Source organism: Aptenodytes forsteri, unplaced genomic scaffold (genome assembly GCF_000699145.1).
Source record: "Aptenodytes forsteri isolate BGI_AS27 unplaced genomic scaffold, ASM69914v1 Scaffold888, whole genome shotgun sequence".
Taxonomy (NCBI): domain Eukaryota; kingdom Metazoa; phylum Chordata; class Aves; order Sphenisciformes; family Spheniscidae; genus Aptenodytes; species Aptenodytes forsteri.
In genome coordinates this window covers 233,445-259,102 of record NW_008796057.1, presented here as the reverse complement: position 1 = coordinate 259,102, position 25,658 = coordinate 233,445, and the positions used below count along the sequence as shown (strand labels likewise).

The following is a 25,658-nucleotide window of genomic DNA, read 5'->3' as shown; positions in this document are numbered from 1 at the left end:
ACCTGCGCCCCAAGCACCCTAACACGGTGGAGTAGCTCAGCCCCACAGCAGGGAGCCGGCACTCCCAGGCCCCGTTCAGGTGGAGCCCCTAAACCCCGGTCTTTGTTTTGCCCCAACAGGCCATCACTCAGTCCCCGAATGCCATGACTGAGGACATTTATACCAATGGCTCAGCGACTCTGGGCAGCCCCTCCCACAGCAATGGCCGCGAGGTGCGGAAGATACGCCTCATCCAGTTCGAGAAGGTCACGGAGGAACCCATGGTGAGAGCTGGCAAGATCCCAAAGCCTGGTGGCACCCAGGGGGGCAGAGGGGCAGCTAGAGTCGTGCCAATGGGCTGGCCTTGGGAGAAGCAGGAGATTGCTGGAGACCTCGGCCACAGGAAGAGGGTGCTGGATCCTGCCTCCTGCCTGCGGACCCAGAGCGAGCCCCATCAAAGGGTGGTGGCGCTTGTGCCAAGAGGAGCTGCAGCAGACTGGGCTGGCCAAGCCAGGGGGCTTCCCCCCAGCCACTGCACAGCCTACCGTGGACGTGGGCCTGGAGAGGACTTTGCTGAGAGCGTGCAAGCTTTCCCCTCCAGCGAGCAGTCATGGATTTTCCTGTCTTCCAGGGAATCACGCTGAAGCTCAACGACAAGCAGAGCTGCATGGTGGCCAGGATCTTCCACGGGGGCATGATTCACAGACAAGGTAATGAGGCCCTTGTAGAGGCAGTGCATGGGGTGCACGTCTGCAGCTGGTTTCTTTCCATGCAGAGATAAGGCAGCCCCCCAGCACTGCTGGCTTTCCCCTGTGACGTGGACATCTGTGTCCGTTCCTCCACTAGGAATATGTCAGGAACTCAGGGCTCACTGGTCTCTCTGCATGGTTGTCATGTTAATACACTGGAGGCTTTAGGGAGAACGGAAGGGTTGGGGGAAGGGCTCTCCCAAAAAGGAACCAGAGACCGTCTGTCTCCGTCTCATGATGGGGTCACTGTAACGAGAGATGGATCATACCCCAGAGACCATGGGGGAAGCTCTTCCCATTCCTAAAGTGCACAGGTGGGACAGGCTTGCTGTGGATTGTCTCTGCAGACCAAAAGAAGGTGCCAAAAGAAAGAAATAGGTCCTATTTTCTGGGTTTGGGTCTTGCCAAGGGGGCATGGAAATGAGATGTTCTGTGCTTCGAAGAAGAGGCCCCTTTTCCAGCCTTGGATCCAAGTGGGAAGTCTGAGCTCACCCACAAATATTATCCACCCAGGATAATATTTGGCATTTATCCTGCCAAAATAACCCAGGAGCCATTCCAATAACGCTACTGGAGCCTGATTTATAGCAGTGTATCTGAGGCTGTAATCTGGCTGGGTATATAAACTGAAAACACACAAAGTCAAGAATGCTTGTGTTAAGGGCCCTGTAAGGAGGCTGTCATTTGGCTTCAGGTGAGGTACTTGGGGTTGGGTTTGAATAACTCTGAAACAGGTGCTTTGACCACTCTAAAGTGCTGAAGGACACACAGTGGAAAGCAACCTAATGACCTTCAGACTGGATGAAGTGTGTGTATTGGGTGGAGGGGGAAGAATTCATTCCCCTTGTGCTTTAGTCCCACGTGCTTAGGTGACGTGTGGCTCCACAAGCATTGCCCAGACAAACACCACGGTGTCCTGGCCACAGCTTGCCCAGGGGGTTGGGAGGCTGGTGGAGCTGTGTAGTTTGGGTTTGGTGAGCAGCTCTTGTCCGGTCCTGCATTTTCATGTTTCTCCTGTTGCTGGCAGGCTCCCTTCATGTGGGTGATGAAATCATAGAAATCAATGGGCAGAGTGTGAGCAACCGCTCAGTTGACCAGCTGCAAAAGATGCTGGTAGGTATTTGTGTCTGGCAGGGCTGTTCCCCAGGAAGGACCCCTTTGGCCTGCAGCTGTGCATGCTGGCTGAGCATTCACCCCCTCCTAGGTACCAGAGCCAACACACAGCTGCCTGCAGCAGTGTGATGCAGCAGGAACCAGGGCCGCTGTGCCGGGGTGCTGTAATACAGCCAAGCACCAGGTCTGTGTACACAGCCTTGGTGGTCTGTGCTTGCTGCTTGTTTCTGGCTTCCCGAGAGCAGCAGCGAAGGCTGTTGACTGGGTCCCTGACATGTGTTGATGTGTGTGGGGCTTGGAAACCACCTCTGCTTGCCAAGGCTGGTGTGCAACTCCAGCCCAGGGCTGCCTGCTCTTGCAGGCCTGAGCCGCTCCTGCAGGTCACCTTGGTGCCGTTTTCCTGCTGCTGAAGTCACAGTGCCAGGCCCTTGCTAGAGACAACTTTGGACAGGGTCTCAGACCTGCCTTGGGTTCACACACTGAGGCCATCCTGATCCATGCCCAACATGTGGGACCTAGCCGAAGGGAGGTGGTGGTGCTGAGGTCACCCACCAGCAGCCTAAGCAGGAGTCCTGGCCCGGCTGCAGTGCCACGGTCCTCTGCTGCCTGGTGGTGGGATGTCTGTGCTCCAGACAGCGGGACCAAGGAGGAGCTTGTTTTTGTCTGCCTCCAGAGAAGGGTGGTTGGCCCAGGAGGCCTCTCCAAGCCTCCAGATGTGGTTGTCCCCATGGGACCATGTAGGTCTTGTGAAGCACATGGGGCAACAGTGCATCTGGCCTGTGGCAGGCAAGGGAGTGCTGTGCCTCTAATGTCACCAGGAGGGCAGGAGCAAGAGGCCAGCAAGGAGGGGGCAGATGGAGTGGACCTGGCAGAACCAGCCTCTCCTCCCAGGCTCCTCACTGGGGCAGCCAGACCCAAGATAATACAGATCTCCATGTTCGTTCTGGTGATGTTTAGCAGTGCCCACAGCCAGCTCCTTGTGGGGGTGTTGGTGTCCCCCCATGGGGATGGGACAAGCGTGGCAAAGCTATGATGCCACGGCTCTTAGCCCAGCCTTAGCAGAGCTGTCTCTGGCCAGGCTGTGGTGTCCCCCAGCATCACAGCATGGCTGGGAAGCACTCAGGAGCCTTGCCTTTGCAGGTCCTGGCACTCAGCAGCTCCCTGCACAGGTTGCTGCTGTCGGGCTGCCTCCAGGCACCACCTCCTCCAACTCTTCTTTCTTCCCTTCCTTTGTTCACTAGAAAGAAACCAAGGGGATGGTCTCAATAAAAGTCATTCCCAATCAACAAAGCCGCCTCCCTGCTCTCCAGGTAAGTGCAGCCTCCAGACCCGTGGGCTGTGCCAGGACATGGCTGTGGGGCCAGGTGGGACCAGAGCAAACCACAGGGGACCAGTGCTGGGGACAGAGCTGTGCTGAGCCAGGGGAAGGACAAGGGGATGGCTGCCCAGTTGCCTTGCCTGAGCTGCTGGAGGATGAAGGGACCTATCCTGTGCTTACATCGCTGCAAACAAGCAGATTTTGGCCCTGTGTGGATGTATTTACCCAATGTGTATGTAGGAACATGGGCCTGGGATGCCTGAGCCACAGTGCTACACGTGTGCAGTGTTTGGTGATGGGAAAGCAGCGGCATGTGCACACCAGGAAGCATGAGAGAGTTTCCTGCCACCTTCAGAGCCACGGCTGTTAGAGCCACATCTCCATTACAGGGCCACAGCAGCCCCTCCAGGTGCAGCACCAGGCTCTCACTGCTCCCCGCTGTCAGTGATGCCTGGTGCATCAGCTGCAAGGAGGGTGACGTAGGTCCAGATGCCGCCAGCACGCTTGTGAGCAGTGAGTGGGAGGAAGGAAGTGGAAGGGGAGAGGAAGGTAGCTCCTTGTGCCTGCTGCCACTGCCAGGGTGGGGGTGGCATGCTGTGGCAGGGGGTGACACCTGCCTGGCTTTGCCTTTGAAGTCCTGCTGTGGCTGAAATACTCATGATAGTGGAGAGGACTGGCTCCTCTGCCAAGACTTCAGTGCGTGGTGGCTGGGATGCTGTCCTGTCTCCAGGTGCAGGAGCCAACCCCAGCGCAGCACCCCCGTCATGGACAAGCAGGAGTGGGAGAGGGGCTCAGAGGCAGAGGGTGGGGGTGCTGGGAAGGGCTAGGGGAGCCCATGTCACCCTCCTTCCTTACGTGGAGAAGCTGAAGTCTCTGAACATGGTGGCAAGTGAAAACTGTCTCCGTTTCTTGCTCAGCCCATGCTGTCCCCGTTTCAGCTCAACCAGCATTGCACGTGTTTGTTTATTAAATACTGGCCTATATCTGCCCTTCCCTGCTGTCCATATGGCCTCCCTGGCCCGACCCAGCCAGCTCCAATCAGCCAGGCCAGCTCAGTGCCAGGGGAAAAGTTACCTCTGAGAAAAAGAACACAGTTGCTGGCTCACCCAAGGCTGGCTGTGGGCTCAGGGAAGGACACACAGACAAACTCCTTCCCAGCAACAGCTGTCCTCCCTCTTGCCGTGTCCAGGGCCGTGGTGCTGTCTGCTCCCCAAAACCACAGTTCACAGGCTGCCCACGTCTCTGCTTGTTGCAGTCCACCACCGAGAGTGGACTTTTGATTTTGTTTCAACTCCTGGATCCTGGTTATCCTGATGATAACCTTCATTTCAGGGCCTGGCAGGCAGGACGGTGCAGATCCTGGCATCACAATACCCCCCTGCCCTGGCTTGCCCCACAGCCTGGCAGCCAGCCACTTTGAGGCCAACGGAGTGTTTCTTGGGGCAGGTCTGCTGGGGAGGATCCTAATAAGAAGCAGCACTGAGCTCTCAGGGCTCTCGAGGTCACCTCCAACCTGTTCCCAGGCGCAAACCACAGCCTTTTGACTTTAAAGAAAGACCAGGGCTTCTCATGCTGGAGCCTGCTCAGTACCTGGGCTTCCAGCCCCAGAGAGGGGGCTGGCAGCAGGCAGGCAAATAGCTTGCATTTGGAGCTAGCCCTTTGCAGTCCGTGGGTGATGCCTGGAGCTGTCTGATGCTAACTCCTAATTGGTGTAAGGGACAGCCTTTCCAAAAGTGACCTGGCTATGTCTAGCTTGGGGTACCAGGGCTGCGGGAGCAGAGGGCTCCAGGCAGGTGCCTGGGCAGTGCTTGCTGTGTGTCCCTTGTGTGTTTATGTTGATGACCTGGTGCCAGAAAGTGCTTTCAAAGCAGGCATCAGTCCTCATCCTGAAAGGAGATTCCACTTTTGTTGTCTTCCATTGTGAGAGATTGCATGTGACAGCTAGATCCATATGCTCTGCTTTTCTGGCAGTGAAAGGGAACCATGTTTGTGTCCTGCTGGCCCTATGCCTCCAGAAGCACTGCTGAAGGAGGACATACTGTGGGAAATTGTTTTAATGTAGAACAAGGACAGCATGGTCTACCCTACTCAGGGAGGATGACTTTCCAGGCCCTGCCTATCTGAGGGGGGTATCTGCCATCTGAGGACAGGACATAGGCATCACCGCATGTGAATCCCTTTGCCTGCTTGCTACATGCTACATTTCTGGGATAAATAACTTGATAGGGTTGTGCTCAGGGGAAGCCTGCATTAGCGCAAGCATGAGGCTGGGTCTGATAGTGCTGCTTCCCCTGTAGAAGGATCTCCTGCCAGTGGCACGACTGCTGGGCAGCCCCAGGCATGCCACTGGCTCGGGGCCCAGCACCCTCCTGAGTGATCACAGAAGTCTCAAACAACCGGGAGCACCCATGACTTGTGTGAGAGCCTGCAGAACTTTGCACCATGACTCGGGGCTCCCAGCAGCCTCAGGCCCACAGGACAAAAAACCCCAGGAGGGGAACAAGGGCAATGTGAGGTCTGTGCTTCGCCACAGCCTTACTTTGTTTCCTAAACCCTGCCTTTCACTGACCATCCTCCATACCCTGCCTTGGCTTTGCCCCAAACATGGTCCTGACCTGGTCCTGATCTTGCCGGGTGCGCTGGCCAGAGACAAATTGCAGTTGCAGCCGCACTTCAGATGAGAAACTGTTCATCCAGGCACCGAGAGCAAGCGGCAGTGCAGAAAACACTGGGTGCACATGCGTGGTCTGCCCTCCTCCCGGGCATAGGTGACTCTCATCCATCCTGTTGCTCTCTGACAGTCTGTTCTTCCTGAACAGCCTTCCTGGAAAACAAGGTCCATGTGTGAAAGCCACATGCCATTTCTCTCCTGACCTTGCAAAGATGCTCGGGGGCAGCGAGCCCAGGGGTGCCCGGCTGCCTGCTGGCTTCAGGAGGGCTTGAGGTCAGGGGAAGAGCTGCCCCACTGGGAGCAGGTGCTGTAGACTCCCTCCCAAAGAGCTGAGCAAGCAGAAGGGACAGGGAAAGGCCACTTTCTCACTCCTTCCTGGTCCCCAGGGCTTCCCCAGCCCCAGGAGGGTGGCACAGTGGCCTGGGAAGCAGCAGCAGCTCATTTCCAGTTGCAGCTGTGATGAAAGTAATGTTGCAAGAGTAGTTGATGCTGAAGAGGCCAGGACAGACCCAGGCAGGGATGGACACGACACCACAGCGTTGGCTCCCCGAAGGCCCCGTACCATGCAGGAGAGTGCCTGGTGCTGGAGAGAGGCCAGGGCACAGCAGCTGGGGATTGAGACACGGCCTTCCCTGGGGTCCCCAGGACATGGGATTGCAGGGTGCACTGTTGTGATGGCTCCTCTGTGCTCACCCCGTTGCAGATCCCAGTTGCTGTGCCCCATGTTGGTCCAGGTGGTGGGACTCCTCTCCAGCTGGCTCGGCTCACCAGCACTGTGCAGCACCTGGAGGACTGCAGTGGGGGGGCTACATGTCAGGGTTCGAGCACCAGCTGTAGGGCATGCAGGCCTGCCTAGAGGCAGCAGCCGTTTCACTGGCTCCCAGTAGGGCCAAGATGCCGTCCTCCCTCCCTCACCCACCAGTACGTTTCACTGCAGCTCCATGCCCAAGAGCTTCCCCCAAGGCTCTGTGCATTTCCTTTCTCCCCACCCAGCCTCGTGGGGCCTGGAAAGCAGCATGGGCTGGGGTCCCTCGTGGAGCAGGGACCTTGTGCCTGGAGCTGGCTCTGCAGTCACTGCCGGGGAATGCAATATGGGGCCAGGAGCTGGACATGACCACGTTCAGCCACCCTGCATGGCCATGCTGACTCCGGCCTGCTCTCTCTTTTGCAGATGTTCATGAGGGCACAGTTTGACTACGACCCCAAAAAAGACAACCTGATCCCCTGCAAGGAAGCGGGACTGAAGTTTCAGACTGGTGATGTGATTCAAATCATAAACAAGGATGACAGCAACTGGTGGCAGGGCCGGGTGGAGAGCTCCTGTACTGAGTCGGCGGGACTCATCCCTTCTCCAGAGCTGCAGGAGTGGTAGGTCCCTAGATTTGGCCAGAAGGGCTGGATGTGGGAGTGGAGGTGGGAACAGTGACTGTGTGCTACCATGAGTGTGACCATGTTGGGTAACACCAGCGTCACTGCTGGGAAAAGGAGGCAAATGTCCCCTTCATCTGTCTCAGGATGAGCCTTTACCTGTCCCAGCAGCCACCCTGCTCCTCTTGCCCTTGCATGTCTGAGTGACAATCCCACTGCTCCCCCAGTGCTTGGGGTGACAGCTGGACCATGGTGGTGTCCTCCTCTCTCGGCAGGCGTGTGGCAAGCATCACCCAGTCCAGTCAGAGTGAATCCCCGAGCTGTAGCCCCTTTGGGAAGAAGAAGAAGTGCAAAGATAAATACCTGGCCAAGCACAGCTCAAGTAAGTGTGAGCAGGGCAATGGGCTCCATCCCCAGCCCTGGCCATCACTCCTGCCTCTGGCCAGGGGTGGGTCTGTCCTCCATGGGAGTCAGATCAAACAGCCCAGCTGTGTTGGCAGTGGAACCTCGGGAGGATACCCCACAGCTGTCAGCTTTTTTGAGTCCCTTCTCCAAAGTCCTCATACCCCTCAGGTGGCCACAGCTGTGTCCCCATGCAGCTCTGTAGTGCCCAAGGCCAGGGCTGACTCACGCGGGAGCCAGGCACCAAGCTCCCGGGCTCTCCTGCGGTGACAAGCCCTGGCACTCCTGGCCCTGAGCTCCTTGGGAGGTTGGGCTCCCGGGCCCTCAAACTCCACGGGTTGCTGAACGCAGGGCAGGTGGTGGCCTTGCTGTTGCTCAGCAATTAGGGAGCAGCCCGAACTGCTCCCCACAGCTGCCAAGCTGTGTCCCTGGTGGGGCAGGGAGCCTGCCCCCAGCTGCCTGTGCAAATGCCCTGTGCTAAGCATGCCCTGGACCGGCAAAGGCAGGTGCCTGAGGACGTGCTGGCTCCTAGCCCAGCCTGCAGCTCCAACCAGCAACAAACAAGGCTGTAAATCAGCAAGATAAATAAAGCTCCCCCAGCAACAAGCTCCCTGCAGCATCCTGCCGCCTCCCCATCCAGCTCCTAGGTCCTACTGTCCTGAGCAGAATTACTGAAAGCAGGTCTGGCTTCTCCTTTGGCGGCTGCTGGTCCAGCTCCCCAGCACCCCCTCCGCACCACAGGTGCTGCTTGCTGCTGAGGCTGCTACGCTTTTCCCTGTGTAGCCAAACAGGGACAAGCTCCCAGCCCAGCCCTGATTGCTCCCTCCATTTTGCCCAAGGACCTGGCTTCAGTCCAACGCGCATGTGGTCCTGCTGCTGTGGCTGAGTCAGCTCTGACCACTCGCTGTCTCATTTCTCCTCCACCCCAGTTTTTGACCAGCTGGATGTGGTTTCATATGAGGAGGTGGTGAGGCTGCCTGCCTTCAAGAGGAAGACTCTGGTGCTCATCGGTAGGTCCTGCCCATCCTCCGCAGCACAAGGGCTGCATGTGGTGGGTCCCAGGGGGAACCAGGACTGGACAGGGGCTGGGGCAGCACTGCCCTTCAAAACCTAGTAGGCTCTGGGGAGCATTTCTTCTGCCTGCAGTGATCACCAAGCAGGCTGACCTCCTCCGTGCAGTACTGTATATGGTCTAGCACCTGCACTGCGATGCCGAGGTAGAGTTAACTCAGGAGTTTCCAGCTCCTAAGTATCTTTATGGATAATTTTTATTAAAAGGAGCTCTGGTCTGCGCAGCTGCACCAAAGCAAGCAGTCCCACGCTGTGGGTACTGAGCACTTGTTGGTGGACCCCGCAGGCAGAGGCAGCCCACACGGCCCAGCCGTGCTGGCTGCTTGGTGGGCACCGGTCCTGTCTCCAGCTGGGACTGGAAGTGAGCATGCCCAGGGCAGGGAGAGCCTCCTTCCAGGGCTGGAAGACACCACAGACCAACTCAGAAAGCAGATCCTGGGCAAGGCCCAAGGAGCTCTGCACCTTTCCTCAGACTCAGAGCTGCAGAGGGGCCCCAGCATCTCCTGCCAGGCTTCTTTGAGCCTGGCTCCAGCGTCCATCCCTCCTTCTCTGCAGGGGCCAGCGGCGTGGGCCGTAGCCACATCAAGAATGCTCTGCTCAGCAACAACCCGGAGAAGTTCATGTACCCACCCCCATGTAAGTGCCCAGCCAGGGTGGAGGGCACAGCACAGGGCGCGTTTCCTCTCACATCCTTGAGCCAGGAGCTTCTGACAGCAGATGGGAGGTTGGGAGATGTTCCTCCAGCTCCACCAAGCCCCCAGTGTCAGAGGCCACCATACAGGGCACACTGTAGGGCCTCCCTGCCTGCTGTCCCATGGGCTGAACCTACCCACAGATGGCTGCAGGGCTGCTACCACCCGCATTGCAGAGACACCTCACTCTTCACATCCCAATGGCTCTCCTCAGGCTGGCCGAGTTCCCTATTTGTCCCAAGCAGGAAGGAGTTGAAGGGGGATTAGTAAAGGCTAGTCTTGAGGTACACAGGTCCTCCATGCCCTAGCCCCATACTCAAAAAGGGAAGGCAAGATGCCCAGGTCACCCAGAGCAGAGGCTGCCCACTCTGCTGTTCCCCAGTCCTTTTCGGGGCCAGCACTCACCATCTCCCTCCCTCCCCAGACACCACACGCCCCCAGAAGAAGAATGAGGTGGATGGGACAGACTACTACTTTGTCTCCACCGAGGAGATGACCCGGGACATCTCAGCCAACGAGTTCCTGGAGTTTGGAAGCTACCAGGGAAACATGTTTGGCACCAAGTTTGAAACAGTGCACAAAATCCACCAGCAGGACAAAGTCGCTATTTTGGACATTGAGCCCCAGGTAGGGAGCAGGGGAAGGGGTGGGCAGGACAGGGGCTGCCACAGATTGAACTGTGTGCTGGCTGTGACTGTCCCTGCCTTCCCTGGTGCACTGCCCACCCGCCCGTCCCAAAGGAAAAAGGCCAGGGAATGCTGGGGTGGCATTTGCATTCTCAAGACACGGGTGCAGTAAGGGTATTCCCCATCACAGCATGCACCTGGCTGTGACAACAAGGCCAGGACCAGGCTGCCGTGGGAGTGGGGGTGCAGGGCCAGCACAGGCCCCACACAGGGACTCTTTCCCCTCTCCGACACCAAGCGTGTGGGTGCTGCTTTGCAAAGTGGCACTTGTGTCCAGTAGCCAGCCCAGAGCAGGGCTAGGGATGCCCATATATCCTCCCCCATGAGGTGCAGAGGAAGCCATGCTGGGACCCCTGCTCCAGCATCATCCAACTGCCCCCACATCACCTGACTAACCCCAAGCTCAGGAGTCCACCCGGAAAGCCCATGGCCCCAGACTAGGAGCGGCCCCTTTAGCCCGTCACTGCATCATGGGCACCATCACACCCTGGCTGGGGGGCAGCATGGGGAACAGCTCCCACCCTGAGGAATGGCCACACTGGTTAACTACACCCCTCTCTCCACAGACCCTGAAGATTGTCCGCACGGCTGAGCTCTCCCCATTCATAGTCTTCATTGCCCCAACAGACAAGGCAGAGCAGGTGGGTGGCAGGGTGCCAAGGCTGAGTCACCCTCTGGCCAGGCTTGCCTGCCCATGGCAGGGGGGCAGGGAGCCCATGGCAGCAGCCCAGGGCTCTCTCCCTGCTCCACATCAGCTTCTTCCTGTCTGCTTTGATTTTTGTGGTCCAGGAGAGCAGGGCAACTTCCTCACCCCAGACTTTAGAAACAGGAATTGGCGATTCCTACAGCCATAGACTCCCTCCCAGATTGACACCCCCGCAGCAACCATCATCCCTGCAGCATAATCAGCCACTAACACGTAGCAGGGCACATAGCCCAGCACCCAGGGCTGTCTCCAGCTGCAGGAGTGCTGCAGAGCAGGAACATTTATTCTGCCATCAGCTATGCAAATGGGACACACAAACAGCAGCTCCTTTGATTCTTTGCCTCATTAAGATGCTCATCCCTCCAAAATTAGGATGAAAGCAGTACTAATACCACAGTTAACTCATGCAGCACCAAGCACTGCAAGGCCGGCAGCCACACGCTGCCATTTCCCAGGAAGCCCCTGACACACAGAGCAGTGCTGCCTACCCTGTGGACTAGCTCCCCTGAGGGCTAACCTCTGCAGGGAGACAGGAAGCAAGGGGAGAACAGGGAAACCCCCACGACTGTGCTCTTCCTGGACTCATGGCCAGCCAAGGCCGCCTCTCCCAACCTATTAATTTGGGGTTCGTAAGGCTTGAGATAGATAGTTTGCAGGGAGCATATTTATGCAGCCCTCAGAGCAAGCATTGCACAAGCATTAGGCACATTAAACTGCAGAGCATTGTAAAGCCAGATGCAGCAGGCTAGGGGGTGGAAGGGGGGTGAAAAGGGGGGCAAGTGTCAGGGCAGAAAGGGCAGTTATGCAGCCTGCTGCCCCCACCTCCATGCCCCATCACCCACCACTGCCTCCAGACAGAGGAATTAACTTCTGCCGCCGTGGGCAGGGCCAGCCCCGCTGGTGCAGGCACTATATATAGCTAGCTGCCACAGCTCAGGTAACTGCTTGCTAGAAGGGATGCAGCAGAGCCAAAACGTGACCCAGCAGAGCTCACATGACCCAGGCAAACTGCTTATTGCTCTCCTCTCTCCACCCCAAGAGCTGCCAGACAACACACGGCAGCACTGCAGCAAGCACAGCACCCCACGCTCATTCCCCGCACCAGAAGCAGGGAGCTGCCTGCATTTCAAGCTCTGTTAGGGAGATATGTGGGAATTGGTCTGGACTTTGCTGTTGAGGGCACAGCTGCCCACAGGGACACACTCCAGGGGTGTCCCTGCTAACAGGAAAGCTGTGCAGGCTAGCCACACCGGCAGGAGGTGGCAGGCAGCTTTGCTTTTACTATGAAGAAATTTAACTCTATCGCTGCCAAAACCAGTAGAGGGAGGCTGGTACAGCTCTGCCAGCCAGCGCTGTTCTGATCAAAACCCAGTGGGGAGGGACCATCCTGCAGGGATCCTACCTTGAAACCAGTCTTGGGCCTTGAGCTGGCTGCACTGCATAGCATAGTAATGAGCAGCCTGCTGCTCAGTGAACCTTCTCCTCCCAGGGAGCTGCCACAAAGCATTTTAAAGATAAATATGAGACCAAGCAGGTCTGGCCTTACTCTAGCAGGTAACCTGATGCTCCCAGCATTGCATAAAAGTCCAGCAAAACCCCCAGACACACACTCCCAGAGATCGCACAACAGCTCCTAGCTTGTCAGACAAGCTGCAGGGATGCTCTGTGCTCTGATACTTAGCAACCACTTGAGCTGTTTTGGTGGTAGGAGGGAGTTTGCCTGTTGGGGTGGGCTGTGAAATTCCCCTCTTCCCCAGCCTCCTGAGCACTCTCTCCCATTTCTTGCAGTCAGAGGCTTTGCAGCAGCTCCAGAAGGATTCAGAGAGCATCCGGAGCCGATACGCACACTACTTCGACCTCTCACTGGTCAACAATGGGGTGGAAGAAAGCCTCCAGGTGCTGCAGGAAGCCTTTGAGCAGGCCTGCAGCTCTCCACAGTGGGTGCCCATCTCCTGGGTCTACTGAGAGGGCATCTGACCCCAGCTGCTTCCCATCAACCATCCTGCAGCCATGGGGAGAAACCTTCTCCTCAGCTTCCCCTGATCCACACACAGCCCAGCACAACTCCCTTCCTTTGCTACTCCACAGACATGGTCTCAATTGGTTCACACACACAGGGTCTCCGGATCTCCTCTCCCAGGGGAACACAGGACAGGGGCTGCTGCAGGGATGGCCACCTCCCGTGGCACTGCAATGCAGTGCTAAGTTAGTGGCTACAGCAGAGCCCAGGGCACCCCGTTAGCTCAGAGCACAGCTCCCCACCTCACCAGGCAAGAGAAAGCACAGTCCTGCTGTAGCACCCAGCCAATCTTCTCTGCATCAGTCCCAAGTGAAGTGGTAGAGCAGGGGCTTTCCAGGCAGATTCCCCTGCCATTGCAGGAGTGCACACTGCGCCACAAACACCTCAAAAGCCTGGCTGGTGTCCGTGAGGCTTCAAGGAAACCCACAGCTTAGGAGTCTTCACACAGACCACACCAGAGCCCCTACATCCAAGGGCTTCCCCTCACAAATGGGGAAGAACACAAAAAGGCAAGCGTGGATTTGATGAAGATGGCATGGAGCTTGCCACCGCCAGGCAGGTCTCACCCTGTGTTCTGAGGTTGGAGTTTTCTGATTCACCCTGTGCAACTGTAGTTGTAAAAACTCACTGTATTTAAATTCTCACCGTGCAGCTTGGATTATTACTGCCTGGCTGGAAAAACTCAGCAGCAGCTGAGGAAGTCCCACGGACCAAACCCCAGAGGGACAGTTCAATGGGTAAATTAGATCCAGCCACAAGTATCTGTTGCATGCAGTAGAAACACTGTCTCTGCAAAGATCATCCAGGCATGTTTTCGAGTCTAGGGTGTCTTGCACACTGTAAGCAAACATAAAAGCCACCCACACAAAGGGGTTCCTTCTTCTGCAGGTGTCCCAAGCCCCACCACACAAGCCCCACCATGACCATGTCCAGGAAGCATCACCATGGCTCCCAGGCAAACCATAGCCAATCATTTAGGTGAAAGAATCTTATTTGTGTATTCAGCAGTCAGCTAGGGGAAAGGCAAAGGGGGTTAAGAAGTCTTGCGCAATTTTTTTTAAGGATGCCAAAAATAAAATCTGTTGATGTGCAATAGGGACCTTTGTTCTGATCCACTGCAGGGAAACAACGAGCAGCAATAAATGTGTGCTGAAACATTGCTCTGACTGGTGTTTTACCTCTTAGGCTGAGCACTTGCTCACAGCTGAAGTCTGTTCCCACATCCCGGACCCTAACACCCTTAGGCAGGCCAGGACCAGTCCCTCCAGCCACAGTCAGACCTCTCCAGCAGCTCACTCCAGCACAGGCAAAGTAGGAAGGAGAACACCCTAGCTTCAAGGCACACGTCCCAGTGGGTTTTACTGAAGTGAAGGGTGGCCCCATAGCACCTGCAAGGTCCTGACCAGCAAAAAAGGCCCCTTCTAGTGATGGTCCATGTCAACATGACTTCTCTGCACCAGCAGCTTCTTCAGGAGAGCAGCACAAAGGCTGGGCAGAAGGGGCAGCCATTTACATGCCCAGCTGCAGCACGCACATGCATGAAGCTGCCTCCCCTCCCCATGAACAAACCACTGACCTCTTATAGGAGCCAGATGAGCAAGAAAATCACCTGTTCAAAAATAGGGCTTTTATTTTCATGTAAAAAAGAGTAAATAAAAATGGACTTTTTTTTCTGCTCAGGTTCTGACAGCCACCAGCTGCTGGCCCCACTGCCTGTGTGTATCCCTAGCATTGGAGGGGAGAAAGTCAGACCATTAAGACAAAAGCAATGCACGAGGCTAAGACAAATGTTACAAAATCTCATCTCATCTAGGGATGAAGCTCAGAACAAAGCAGCCTGGATTCTTCCCCATTAAAAGGGGCTAAAATCCTGGCTCAGCACTACCCCTGTGACAGAGAGGAGACCTCCTGCCCCCAGCGAACCACCCCAGATAAGGAAATTAGGACAAGTCTTTCTGAAACCACTCAAGCCCCACACCCAGCGCCCTTTGCAGAGCTGCCTCTGGCCAAGCTTTTCCTCACAAGGACTCCGGTCCCAACAGCCCTTTAGAAAAGCACACTGGCCAGCCACCTTCTGGTCACTTTGCTTCTGCCCCCCAGCAGCATCCCCACTTCTAGCCTTCAGAGCTTATTAGATATCAAAACCAGGGAAGGCAACTGAAAGCACTACAGTCTCATTCCAACAACTGGGTACAGAAGAGCAAAGAGCCTGCAAGAGGTACACACTGACAAGGTCACTGGGTCTGGGGATCAGCCGACAACTAACAAGCAGGTCCCCGCACTATAAAGCAAAAAGCAGGAATGTAATGTTCTAATCCTTTTATGATAAAGTTAAAAAAAGTACTGAAAAATATCTGTGTGGACTATTTGATCTCATCTAGCTGAGGGTCAAGCCAAGCATATGGCCACATTAAAACAAACCAGAGCCCTTCAAATAAACAATTTGACTGTTCCCGTCCAAATGGGCCATGACAAAGCCAGTCCTCCAGACACCAACACATGCTGCGACTGTCAGATAACAGCTCCGACCTTGGAAGAAAAGGAAGAAAGAGGCAGGACAAGAGGGGAAAAACGTTATTCCTCCCCCTCAAGGTGAAAACAGAGACACCAAGCAAGAGCCAGGAGCTACAGCTTCCCTGAAGATACCACTTCTATTGGCATCATGGTGTTCAGCTTTAGAGAACAATCCAGTGCAGGGGCAGTCAGGCATCTCACTCCTCTGGCAACCCTTAAAACAGGATGAGGAGGGGTACCTGAGCAGGGTGTATCCTGGGCAAACACACCCGCTCACTCATATATACAGCAGAAAAGGAACTTGGAACTTGCTGGCCCCTCTGCCATGCAGCCAGTCCTCTTTTTCTCAAGGCCTCAGACTCCTCCCTCTCTACCGACGAGGTCGCTTTGGACAGATCTAGTCGCTTACTCCGAGCTCTCTTCTACCTCCTTTTGTTTCTTCTTCTTCTTCTTCTTCTTGGTGCTGGTCTCACTGGTCTGTGAAGAGGTTGGAGAGGTCAGGAAGGCATCAAAAAGGAATCCCCCACTGCTCATTTCAGAAGGAACAGCCCCACTACAGACACAGTGCAGGCTCCCCATGGCCGCAATCCTCCCTCACCACCATACAAGCGCTCAAGCACACTGACTGAATGTCAGCACCATGCTAGGCACCATCCTCCCACAGGGGCCCATTACAGGGCACCAGAGCACAGAGGTGGCCTGGCAGGAACATATACCCCATCCTGGCTGCTCACCCCATCCCTGCCCCACTGCAGATCCAACCCCACAAGCCTCACCTGCCCAATCTCCCACCACCCTCAACCAGTTCGGTTTACAAATGCACCTATATAGACGTTTTTCTCTGCCTGTGGGGAGCCTGGCACTCTGGGGACATGCACAGCAGGATGCTGATGTGTTTATCCTGGAGGTATTAGGGAGAGACAGCAATCTCTCCCATGCTTGGACTGTACCATGGCAGCACCATTACATACCACTTCTATTTGCTCTCCCCCACTCTCAGCTGCCTCTTTGGCCTTCTTCTCTTTCTTCTTCTTTTTCTTTTCCTTTTTGCTCAGCTCCTCTGGTGGTGGGGTGGCAGGGGATGGTGGGGTCACAGCCTCCTCACTTTCACTCTCCGATTCTCGCTTCCTCTGTTAGGGGAACATGTTGTCAGACACGCCATCTTCTGAAGGAGCTCAAGTGATGGGAAAACTGTTTGCAAGCCCATTGCAACTATTTTGCCTGATTCCATCAAACTTCGCAGTTAACAATGCTTTGAGCAGGAGGGTGAGCTACAGACTGCCAGTGGTCCCCTCCAGCATACACTGTCTAGGATTTGCTTCTGCCAGAATTGCACCCCGTATTTCTCAGTGTTTCCTGTACCCCAGACGCTCCAGAGTTTGAAACGCTGCTGCACCTTTCCAAGTGCATGCACAAGCCCTTAGATCCTTAGATCATGGCACAAGCCCTGACTTAGGGAACTTCAGATGCAACTCTTGCATGGGTATTTCTGCAACTGTCTGTAGTGTCCAGAAAGGTTCTCTGACACCACAAACCCCCATTGTGGCTCCATACAACATATTTCCTTGGATGCTGCAGCTCATACACCACAAGTCAGAGCTGCTCATTCTCATACTGTGCTACAGGACTCACACCCAAAGTACAACATCCCAGAGACAAACACCCAGGGGTAAGGCCCTAAACAGGCCATCTTTCAACTAGCCACGCAACCACAACACACATTGGGGCACTAGGCTCCCAGAATATGAAACACAACCCCCTGTAAAACAACCAAAGCAGCACATAATCCAGCACCTGATACCAACTGCCTAAAGGAACAGGCACATATCCACTCTTCATCACGGCCCAAACCATCTTACAGCCAGAGAGCACTAATGATACTCACTTTTGGAGCCCTCTCCAGCTCTGAAACAGCTCGGGGAATGGCAGCTGCCTCTTTCTTGGAAGCATCCCTGAAAGAGATTGCCAGGCTGAGCAGGACAGCTGCTGCCTCACACTGCTCTGTACAAGTACAAAGCCCTGTCCCCCTCACAAGGGCTCCTTAACCCACGCCAGGCACTGGGTGGGGAGGCTGGTGTGGGGAAGACCTGCAGCCTGCATCAGGGCCAGCTGGGCTGGACAACAGCAAGGCCTTCCCCATTTAATTTAGCAGACTGACTCCCTCTAAAACCACAAGCACAGGCTAGAAAGGGATAACTGTCTGCTGAGAGCCTTTCCCTCCAGTGCTGCCCACTAGCAGCACATTCCCCGGGACTACAAGAAATGCCACCGCACACCACCCCACAGGTCCAGACAGCCTTGGGCCAGGCCTAATATGCTCCAAGCACAAACACAGCACCCAGCCCTGCCCTCGCTGCATGGGGCTCTCCTCTGCCCACCATGCGGGAACCACACACCCTATACCCACCTGTAATCCACATACTCCTTCTTCCAGGAATCTGGTGTGCTCTCGTTGGGCTTTCCATGCTTGTCCAGCAGACCCTTCTGGATCATCATCTTCTTTTGACTAGCCTGAGAGCAACATGCAACAAGTCAGACTGCAGCTCCAGGGAGGAGAAATCCTACCCAGGGCTTCAGCCACTCGGCCTAAGAGGAGGTAATCCAGGAAGAAGCCAAGCCAACAAATACAGCGTTACTGATTTAACACTTCAAGGACCTTCTAACAAGTCACACAAAACATGCCCTGCACAGCAGTCTACAAAACTCAGACAGGAGGCATCTTCATCAGTAAATAAGGGCTAATTTGTGGGGGAAGTAACAGCAGCAGAGTAAGATGACTCTGCACATCATGGAGCTCAGATCTTTGACTGGGTTTCTCCAGTTTAATGACCTGCCGTATTTCAGCTGCAAATGCAAGGCTTTGCTAAAGATTCCAAGATGCTTGAACTGGCCTGCATTACCTCACATTTGCTGCGAGATATATGTGCATGCGTCCCCACAGCTTTCCACATTTCACCTGAACCACAGGAATGGAATGAGCCACAGCAACTTGACACCGAGTTTTAAGTCCAAGCTACGTCACTCACCACAGTGAAATGCCAGCCTGGCTGTAGTTAAGCTAGCACTGCTGACCTGCTGATTTCCGTGACTACCACATGCTTGAGACAGGAGAGGAACCCAACAACGGGTGTTCCCACTGCTCCTGTCCTTCAGGCATAATTCAGTGTCTCACAAGACAATTTGCTTTTTGGCACTGTTGCAGTTGCACCAGAAGGAAAAGCAGGTCCTTGCCCAGCCCCTCCAGAGCCATCAGTATGGGGTGATAGATGAAAGTCGTCTTTGCACAGAATGCTAATGCCATCCACTTCACATCATTTGGCTCTTCACCAGAGGAGGGCTGGTGCTGTACAGACCTGAGGAGCCCACACCTGAGCACCAGCAGTAGCCCCAGCTGCACCTCAGGTAGAGCTGCCCAGGCTCCACTGGGAGGGAAAGCCTTGCTCCTACCAGCACTGGGCTGGCACAGCCCTGGCACTGGGAAGCGCCACCATGTGGCTCCAGGAGAGCACAGAAGAATTAGACCGAGGCCCTGGAGAAGACACGGGCACAGCTCTGCCCGATGGGCCCGGAGTCCCACATCCCAACAGCTGGGCTCTCACCACCCTGGGACTGACCACACCCCCACGCCACTCACCTTGGGACCGAGACCCCATTTGCGGGGATATGTGTCTCTCTCCATAATCACTCTCTTGATCTTTGCCACAATGCCATGGTCGCAGGTAGAAATAACTGCTGTGGTCATCAAGGCAATGGCTGCAGAAGCAGGCAGAGTTCATTAACTCTTTAACAGCAGAACTGCAATATTAGACCGAGGCCCTGGAGAAGACACGGGCACAGCTCTGCCCGATGGGCCCGGAGTCCCACATCCCAACAGCTGGGCTCTCACCACCCTGGGACTGACCACACCCCCACGCCACTCACCTTGGGACCGAGACCCCATTTGCGGGGATATGTGTCTCTCTCCATAATCACTCTCTTGATCTTTGCCACAATGCCATGGTCGCAGGTAGAAATGACTGCTGTGGTCATCAAGGCAATGGCTGCAGAAGCAGGCAGAGTTCATTAACTCTTTTAACAGCAGAACTGCAATAGCGACACAGGAACCTGCTGCGTTCAGCCTGTTCTTCCTCTGTCAGCACAAAGAGGAGCAACACTCCCCCACCCCAAAAGCTCACTGGAGGTAAGTTCTGGACTAACGCTTCAGAGAGCTGCCCTGTTCAAAGACAGCAAGCACATCAGTCGTGGATACCATAAGCACAGGCCTCTCCAGCTTACACCGGAAGACTGGTTCTGGATCAGTGAACACAGTAAGACCAACCATTTCCCAGAGCAGCACCACCACTGGATGGGGAAGAGCTCTGTGAGCAGCTGCTGGAGCACTTCCAGGCAGCTCAAGGAATCACGCCACTATAGAAAGGAGCAGTGCTGCTCCTTCATCAGCTCCCAAAACCTTGCAGAGCCAAACTAGAGGAGACTAATCCTAGCAATAAGTTGTTTTTCTTGCCAGGTCCCTGAGATGACCAGAGTGCAAGCAGTACAAACAACAGAGAGGAACAGCTTGGCTGTGTTACACCTCCAAGGCCCCTCAGTCCCGTGGGTCTGGACAGAGAATGAGGCCGTGCAGCACTGAGCACCATGACAGACCATCTGTACAGTATGTCAGCACCTGCCACCTACACAGCTTCTTTGAAGACCCTGGTTAGAACAAGCACCCTTTCGAGTCACTTCACAGAAGCTGGTAGTTGCTCAAGTCCTTTTACACTGACCTGCTCAGGAAGTGTGATGTGCCAGGTGGCAGTATGTGATCAGACATCATCCCTCATCTCAGTGGGGACAGAACCCCCCAAACAGGGGCTCCAACCCTGCCGGCACTTCACTCCTGCAGGCAGCCAGCACACACCACAAGGCTGCACAGCACCCAGACCCTAGAACAGGAATCGGGGTGCTGCAGGAGGGCAGCACCACTGCACTCAGAGAATGGATAAACTTCGTCATCACCTCACACACAGAGTGCACCTGAGCATCACGCAGCTGAAACCAGGCTGAAGAACTCTTCACACCTTGCCAAGGACTGATCCAGCCGCTGTTTCTTAACATCCTGCCCAACACCAGCTGCCTTGGGCCATACTAACCCACAGTCCCCATCAGGAAGCACTATTTAAACCTTTTGCGCATAGGGACCCATTTGTTGTGCACTCACTGGAAAGCAGTCCGTTATTTCTGCAGTTAGCTGGGCACAAGAACAACAAGGAGTTTCATACCTAGGCAGATAGCTTCTCCTTTCGTGGTGATGACAACAATCTCCTGATTAAGCTCAATACCATCTTCATACCTCAGGACACCAGGCAGCATGATCTTGGCTCCATAGCAAATGGCATTAACCTGAAAAATGTAGGGAACAGGAGGGCTTATAAGCTATTAGAGAATAAAAACAAGCTAAGAAGCGCCTGTAATATTTTAGCTTCCCATTGCCATTACTGTCCCAGCAGTAACATCCCTATTTATCTATTTCTTATTGTTCACTATACAAAACTTGGGGGCTTTTGAAAAAGCAAGCAAAGCAAACCACCTATCACAGCACACATGTGAGGCAGATCTCTCATAACCATCAGCATCCTCCTGAAGTGAGGAGAGCAGCTTCTCTGCCACTCAATTCTTGGCTCTTGCATCTTACTGCTGATCTGGCAGTAGCCCGTACTAGCTCCTACACAGCTCACAATCAGGACAGCACTGAACACCACGTGGATCCTGATCCCCCATTTATTATATTAGCTGTACAAGTTAGGAGGACACTTTGCAGTCTCTGGCTGTCAACTGGCACTATCTCAGGAACTCACCGCACTGTCTTTCATGACTAGCCGCTTGTGTGAAGTCAGCAGTTTCTCCAATGGCAGGATAACTCTTCGCAGGTAGCTGTCATCCTTGTGGTTGTCATACTGCCACTGTGCATCCAGTACATCGTGCATAGTCACCATATTGTCCTGCAAAGACACAACCCCTCTAAACTCTACCAGCCACCAACTCGAAACACACACAAGAAAACAGATGAAGTCCAACAGCAAATAGTGTGCTGAAAGGGAGTAAAAAACAGATGCCCAAGTCAGAAACATCAAAAAAGCAACCTAAAAGAGGCAAGAATACTTTCCATCAACAGCTTGAGGTCAGCCTAACTTGTGCTACCACAGACTTCAACCTTCCTAATCTCAGACAGCACTTGGATCTAGTGTATAAGGTCTGTCCACATGAAACTTTGAAATATGACCGAACTTAAACAAATACCTGGGACTTCCAGACAAAGATTAGTGAGTAGAAGTCTAAATTAACCAGCTCTTCAATCTGTGACATGGAATAAATTCTTGAAGCAGCTGTAAACACCCAACACCTGGAATTCAGAAGTGACTGCCAGCCATTACAGCTGTGGTAAGAGCACAGATGGGTGGGGAAGCACTTGCACTCCAATATTCCTGCTTTGCAAGGAAAGAAATTGAGTTCTGGAGTTTGGACCGGCAGCAGGATCCAGCTATGACCAGACTGAAAAGACTGTACAAGTGTTCAAGATCACACAAGACTGCATCTCCCAGGCTCATTTCAATGAAGCATGTTCCTTGCATTGTGCCCTGACACCAAGCAGTCATGGATTGCTAAGCAGACAGCTCACACGCCTGAACTTGTGGCACATGCATGGTCTGTAGGCTGAGAAACACAGGTGGCATAAAACAAACTTTCAGTCACCATGGTGCACTTCCCAATCACTCACTGTCCCAAAGCTTAATTACCAGAACAGGGGCAACACCCTGAACTGAACTCAACACTTTGGTTACAGACCGTCTATGGCAAAAGCTCCCATGTTTTTGGGACTATTCACAAAACTCCTCCCAACTGCCATGCACCTATACCTCCTCCTAACACTGTAAAACTAACACAGTTCAAAGGAACTCTTGCAATTCTGACAATTTCAGATTTGCTGGTTATAGTTAGAGCTACCACTCTACCTTCTCTCCCAGGATGCCCGAGCGCACTCTGCGGAGCTCTTGCATCTGGCCCCCCACACCAAGCAGCAAACCAAGGTGAACACAGAGTGTTCGGATATATGTGCCTGCTTCACAGCTCACCCAGAAGATACCTGAAATGCAGGACAGGACAGAAGAGTATTTAAATACATATCTAGAAATGAACCACATCTAGAAGCTCCCTCCAAGAGAAGCTGTATGTCCAACCCTTCACAGAGCCATCAGCCTGGGGTGATAGATGAAGGTCATCTTTGCACTGAGTGCTAATGCCATCTAATTGACATCATTTGGCTCTTCAATGAAGGATGCAGCAGTACATAAAATAGATGGGATTTGCTTCTCAGCACACCAAAGTAATGCATAAAGCAGTTACTGCTTGATGGTGGTAAGGATTTATGTCTGAAGACATCTGCCAAGAATAGGAAACAGCCCATCTCACAGGAAATTTTATCAGCTGTCAGCTTAATAGGAAGAAGGCAGGAAAGCCCTGTTTTACCTAATCTTCTCTCAGGATCGTACTCCACCAGCTTGCTCTCATAGATGGTTCTGACTCTCAGTTGTCGTTTGACAGCAGCAATGAGGGGTGGTCGCTGAAACAGTGCACCTGTCAGAGTTTCTATTGCCTGAGGGTAAAGCAGAAGTAACAGTTCGCACCTGTGCCCTAACGTAGGAGCACCCTGGGGTCTCCAGCAACTACAACCACTTCCATGAGTGAGAAACCACAAGGTTCATCATAATTTGGTGATGTCATATTTAATAAAGCCAATCTGAACCAGTGACATGGTCAAAATGCTACCCAGCTGCCAGTGAGCACAGCTGGGCTTTTTCATCAGGTGGCAGTATGTGATCAGACATCATCCCTCATCTCAGTGGGGACAGAACCCCCCAAACAGGGGCTCCAACCCTGCCGGCACTTCACTCCTGCAGGCAGCCAGCCACACACCACAGCAGCCCCCAGCAGGACACTGGGAGACTAGAGGGTCTCTGGAGGCTGCACAGCACCCAGACCCTAGAACAGGAATCGGGGTGCTGCAGGAGGGCAGCACCACTGCACTCAGAGAATGGATAAACTTCGTCATCACCTCACACAGAGCGCGCCTGAGCTCCAGTCCTACCCTCTCATCTCCCACCGATGCTGAACACTTTGCATGTAAAGTGCCAGCATGACTAAGAGCATGCCGAGACTTACCCTGGCAAGCTGAGCCTCACTTTCAATTGCATTGTGCAGCCGAACAATTCCCACATACTCTTTGCCTGAAAGAACGACAAGAGCAGTCAGGAGTGGCCACTTGCATTTAATGTTGACCTCAAGGTCCACACTGCTTCACAGCCACACATCCACAGAGCCCTGAAATTTTCACAACCACCCCTCCTAGGAAGTGCGCACAGTTTATTATGGAGTTGGTTATTCTTCCAACAAAATAAACCTCAGCTACATTTATTTCTTCACGGAGTTTTATTTCACCGGACTGGTAGAGGCTGAGGCCATAAGTTCAGTTAGTACATGAAACCAGTCTGTCAGAATTGTTTTCACTGACTTAAAACAGCACAAGCCCCAGAGAAGCAATCAAAAAAACCCTTGTGACAGCATGGATGCACCCTCACTGGCTTGGAGTGAGAAGGATAAGCAACCCTTAAGCTCAAGGCACTGAGGTGGCCCTTTCAAAGACTGGAAATCTCCATTTTGTCTCCAGAAGTCCACACCTCCCCAGTCACTTAGACCGTAAATAGTCCCAGGCAATAAACGTACCTGCACTCTGCTGAGATTTGACCAGTCGTGTTGCCCTCTCAATGCACACAATAAGGCACCCAGTCACCTTAGGATCCAGAGTGCCACTGTGTCCAGTCTTCTCTACTCGAAGGATGCGTCGGATCCATGCAACCACCTCGTGGGAAGATGGATTGGAAGGTTTGTCGAGGTTAATAAAGCCAGACCTATAGTGCAAGATGACAACGAGTGGGAGCTAAGCATCAGGGTAAACACAGCAAGAGCGCAAAACTGACAATATTTGTCATGACTGCGAAGAAATGTATTTCTATACAGCCAAATAAGCGATAAGCCTCACAGCTGCTCTCAGTGAGCACACATCAAGCTGCTCTGCGCACAGCAGGTGATATATTCCATGGTCAAAGAATTCTCTTCTCCCCAGACTGCTCATCGCTACTCTGCACTTAAACCAAACGCTACAAACAAACTCCAAGCAGTCTCAAAGCTTAGCAGGCCAAAGGACTTTCTACAAGACCCCAGAGAATTCCTCAAGTGTTTGCCTGTCCGTCCACAGACCAGCCACAATCCCAGAACAAAGCAAACTTTACAGGAAGTGACCAGCAGGTCCTATTTAGACATTTACTGGTTAGTAGCAAGGCACCGAGTCAAGGAGAAAGGTACAAGGGGAATCCAGAACAGAAAATGTTTTGAAGATATTAACTGTGAAAGAAAAAGAAACCACTCTGGCCCTTATCGCACTCACCTAACATAGTCAGAAATCTCTCTCTTCAGGGGATTAGCACCAGAAGAAAGAGGTGTGTAGTGTGCCGTCATCACATTTAACTTGTCAAAGTTCTACAAAATCCAAGCAAAAGTTACAAGTGTTCTTGAGCTCACCTTGGTTTCAACGTTGCTTTGCCCCAATACATCTCCCCAGTTACACGTCTGATTTGTACATTTAAGTGAAAGAGCCTCTTCCAAAATGAAAGCGACCCAACAATAAAACCACAACAATGTTTTACAGGAAGAGAAAGAAACAGAAGTCCTGCACTGGAAGAGACAGGAAAGCAGCAGAATACCAACCTTTACAATGCAGGATAAATCCAGTGTACCCAAGAAACTCAGCACAAGCAAGTCAGAAGTCTACACAGACCACAGACCATGGTCAGACCAAAATAAATATCTTAAGAAGTCCGATGGGGTCTTTACAGGAGATGGTAAACTTAGAAAGCAGGCATGCAAATGATACCGCTGGACAAACTTTATAATACTATTTCTGCATGCAGAGGGTTTGCCTCTGCTTTGAGTGTCACGCATGCAGTTTCTTAGCAGTAGAGTTACACAGAGAAAGAGCTGTGCATCTCCACAGGCCTGCACTGAGAGAGGACAAAAGGAGCAGGGACAGGCCACAAGGTTGCCTATAACCCGCTCTACCTTCAGCAGCAAGGGCCACTGAGACGTGTCCAGCTGGGCGATCCGAGACTCGGGCTTGATGAAAAATTCCTCCGTGTGCTGAATGTCCTGAGGGCGGATGAAGTTACCCGAGATCAGAGAAGGGAAACCCAGAGGCCCGCGCTCCCACGCGCCACCTCCACGCGGCCCGTGAACCGCCCCCGACGCGGCGGCTCCGCTGCCCGCCACGCAGCGCGGC

General features: G+C 53.7%; 2 protein-coding genes across 3 annotated transcripts; one reads left to right on the top strand and one right to left on the bottom strand.

Moving 5' to 3' along the window:
- The first annotated feature begins 123 nt into the window (after positions 1 to 123).
- MPP1 (membrane palmitoylated protein 1) lies at positions 124 to 13,934 on the top strand. 2 transcript variants are annotated; one of them, XM_019473934.1, is made up of 11 exons: positions 124 to 263; positions 611 to 689; positions 1,756 to 1,841; positions 3,083 to 3,151; positions 7,002 to 7,198; positions 7,474 to 7,580; positions 8,530 to 8,610; positions 9,227 to 9,307; positions 9,788 to 9,990; positions 10,616 to 10,690; positions 12,544 to 13,934. In XM_019473934.1, exons 1-11 carry the CDS (start codon positions 144 to 146, stop codon positions 12,718 to 12,720), a joined length of 1,275 nt encoding a protein of 424 aa, XP_019329479.1. In that variant the 5' UTR covers positions 124 to 143; the 3' UTR covers positions 12,721 to 13,934. The 2 variants fall into 2 exon arrangements, with proteins under 2 accessions (XP_019329479.1, XP_019329480.1); XM_019473935.1 differs by lacking the exon at positions 9,227 to 9,307.
- A 513-nt stretch (positions 13,935 to 14,447) lies between these two features.
- Positions 14,448 to 25,523, bottom strand: DKC1 (dyskerin pseudouridine synthase 1). The gene is made up of 13 exons (XM_009286304.1): positions 25,442 to 25,523; positions 24,771 to 24,862; positions 24,050 to 24,234; positions 23,489 to 23,553; positions 22,796 to 22,922; positions 22,282 to 22,412; positions 21,127 to 21,270; positions 20,551 to 20,671; positions 19,211 to 19,329; positions 17,697 to 17,800; positions 17,175 to 17,241; positions 16,261 to 16,419; positions 14,448 to 15,766 (listed from the first exon to the last, which is right to left on the bottom strand). The coding sequence occupies exons 2-13, from the start codon at positions 24,839 to 24,841 to the stop codon at positions 15,695 to 15,697; spliced, it is 1,365 nt and encodes a 454-aa protein (XP_009284579.1). The 5' UTR covers positions 24,842 to 24,862; positions 25,442 to 25,523; the 3' UTR covers positions 14,448 to 15,694.
- Between the last annotated feature and the right edge of the window lie 135 nt (positions 25,524 to 25,658).

Coding starts and splice junctions, on each gene's coding strand:
- MPP1 (XM_019473934.1), top strand. CDS start 144: ATGACTGAGGACATTTATACCAATGGCTCAGCGACTCTGGGCAGCCCC. Junction 264..610: donor AGGTCACGGAGGAACCCATG/GTGAGAGCTGGC, acceptor CCTGTCTTCCAG/GGAATCACGCTGAAGCTCAA. Junction 3,152..7,001: donor GCCGCCTCCCTGCTCTCCAG/GTAAGTGCAGCC, acceptor TCTCTTTTGCAG/ATGTTCATGAGGGCACAGTT.
- DKC1 (XM_009286304.1), bottom strand. CDS start 24,841: ATGACGGCACACTACACACCTCTTTCTTCTGGTGCTAATCCCCTGAAG. Junction 20,672..21,126: donor TAGTCATGAAAGACAGTGCG/GTGAGTTCCTGA, acceptor TACATTTTTCAG/GTTAATGCCATTTGCTATGG. Junction 16,420..17,174: donor AGCTGGAGAGGGCTCCAAAA/GTGAGTATCATT, acceptor TTCCCCTAACAG/AGGAAGCGAGAATCGGAGAG.